This window comes from Rhagoletis pomonella, unplaced genomic scaffold, assembly GCF_013731165.1.
Source record: "Rhagoletis pomonella isolate Grant_MI unplaced genomic scaffold, Rhpom_1.0 Rhpom_scaffold_00013, whole genome shotgun sequence".
NCBI classification, from domain to species: domain Eukaryota; kingdom Metazoa; phylum Arthropoda; class Insecta; order Diptera; family Tephritidae; genus Rhagoletis; species Rhagoletis pomonella.
The window spans coordinates 23,429,399-23,431,227 of record NW_023458567.1 but is presented as its reverse complement, the minus strand read 5'-3'; the positions used below and the strand labels follow the sequence as shown (position 1 = coordinate 23,431,227).

The following is a 1,829-nucleotide window of genomic DNA, read 5'->3' as shown; positions in this document are numbered from 1 at the left end:
AGTTTTTGTTGCTGATAAGCAGGTTTCTAAAATATACATATATACGTATGTATATAATCAGTAAATCAATTTAATTACAGCCGGCCGATTTGAAAAAGATGTTCCCTGTTAATAAGATGCAGGCCATATTTTCGAGTTATATGGAGTATCCTGCGCTCTGGGATAAAAAGGGAGGAATTACTAAAAATAGGAGTGAGAAACAGCGGTTATTCCAGAGAATAGCCTCAGATGTAGGCATGCCAAATGAATGGAAAAACATTCAATTGCTACTTGGAAAACTGCGCGTTAAACTGCAAACAGAGATTATAAAAAAAAAAATGGATGAGTCGAAAGGTCGATTATATACTCCCACTTGGTATACAGATCTGCCTTTCTTTTTGAAACAAAGGCCAAGTACATCAAATCCGGCAAGTCTTACTATTTATGCACATTCATACTCATTTCAATTAATTGCTTACACGAAACAAATCGTACCGTACTAGCATTACTAACAATAAATTTTTTTTTAGAACAATCGGGAAACAGCTAAGATATTCAATCCGCTTTCCACTTTAATTACTGACGAGCAAATAGCGATTTTAGCTGAACTGTACAAAGGATTTCCATGCCTTTGGGATGAAAAGGACATTAAATATAGGTTTGGAAACCGTCGCCAGGAAGCATTAGAAGTTGTACGAAAAGAATTCAATACAAGATCGGGATTGAATCTAACACAACAAGATTTGAAGAGTGAAATTGGAAAGATGCGAAAAATTTGTTCCAAAGAAAAGAGGCAAAAGTTAACATGTAAAAAATTAAATACGGTGTACATATCGACATGTCCTTTTTATGATCACATTGCATTTCTCGAAGTCGACGTTCCGCCATTTGAGTGCTCAATATGTGGAACATTACTGTCTGGTATAGGTCAGTATAAAGTGCATTTAGCTTCTCATGATGGCTCACTGCCATATAAATGCCATCTCTGTGACCATGAATTTAGATTACCCACAAACTTAACAATACATTTACGAAGACATGTACATGACTACACCTATACCTGTGAGATATGCGACAAATCCTTTGCTACTTCTACAGATCTAAAAATTCATACACGTTCACACACAGGCGAAAAACCATACTTTTGCGAGATATGTGGGAAGAAATACCAAACTGCATCACTATTTAGTACTCATATGCAGCGTCACGAGAACCGGCCCCGTCACAAGTGTGAAATGTGTGGGAAGCCTTTCTATACAAGAACAATGTTAAAGGAGCACATAAATGCACATTTGAAAATAAAAGACAAAATTTGCAATATATGTAACAAAGGTTTTTCAAGTCGCAAGCATCTACGCCAACATAAACAAATCCATGCAGCAAAAAAGAAATATTTATGTAAAATTTGTGATAAACGTTTTGCACAATATGCGGGTCTTAGTGGGCATATGAAATCGCATGGAACCACATTGACAGCAACCCAAGTATGAATAAATAATTATTATTTTTTGCAAAGCAACAAAAACTTTTTGTTTATTGAGGGGTTTGCAGTTAGGGCGGGAGTTCCATCAGGATTTTTCTTATATCCGGATGAGCGAATATGCGATTCTCGACAGAAACACCCTGGGAGTTTTTTCTTTTCTCCTATCATGAGTGAAAAATTCCTCGAGGATTTAAACGGTTAGCGGAGTTGAACGGTCAAAAAGTGTCACAGAGCTCTCGAAGTTCGAAATTCCTCTTCCCAAATTTTCGGGGAAAATGCTACTCCCTAAGAGTTAATTATTATACGATTTCTTTCTTGGGAGAAAAATTCCCTTGGAGTATTCAGAATTGGGCTGATATTCCCATTT

At 36.5% G+C, this 1,829-nt stretch overlaps 1 protein-coding gene across 1 annotated transcript; it reads left to right on the top strand.

The window, feature by feature from the left end:
* The first annotated feature begins 6 nt into the window (after positions 1 to 6).
* LOC118749006 (zinc finger protein 235-like) lies at positions 7 to 1,505 on the top strand. Its single transcript, XM_036483789.1, has 3 exons — positions 7 to 22; positions 81 to 407; positions 510 to 1,505. The coding sequence occupies exons 2-3, from the start codon at positions 99 to 101 to the stop codon at positions 1,467 to 1,469; spliced, it is 1,269 nt and encodes a 422-aa protein (XP_036339682.1). The 5' UTR covers positions 7 to 22; positions 81 to 98; the 3' UTR covers positions 1,470 to 1,505.
* The last annotated feature ends 324 nt before the right edge of the window (positions 1,506 to 1,829 follow it).

Coding starts and splice junctions, on each gene's coding strand:
- LOC118749006 (XM_036483789.1), top strand. CDS start 99: ATGTTCCCTGTTAATAAGATGCAGGCCATATTTTCGAGTTATATGGAG. Junction 408..509: donor GGCCAAGTACATCAAATCCG/GCAAGTCTTACT, acceptor ATTTTTTTTTAG/AACAATCGGGAAACAGCTAA.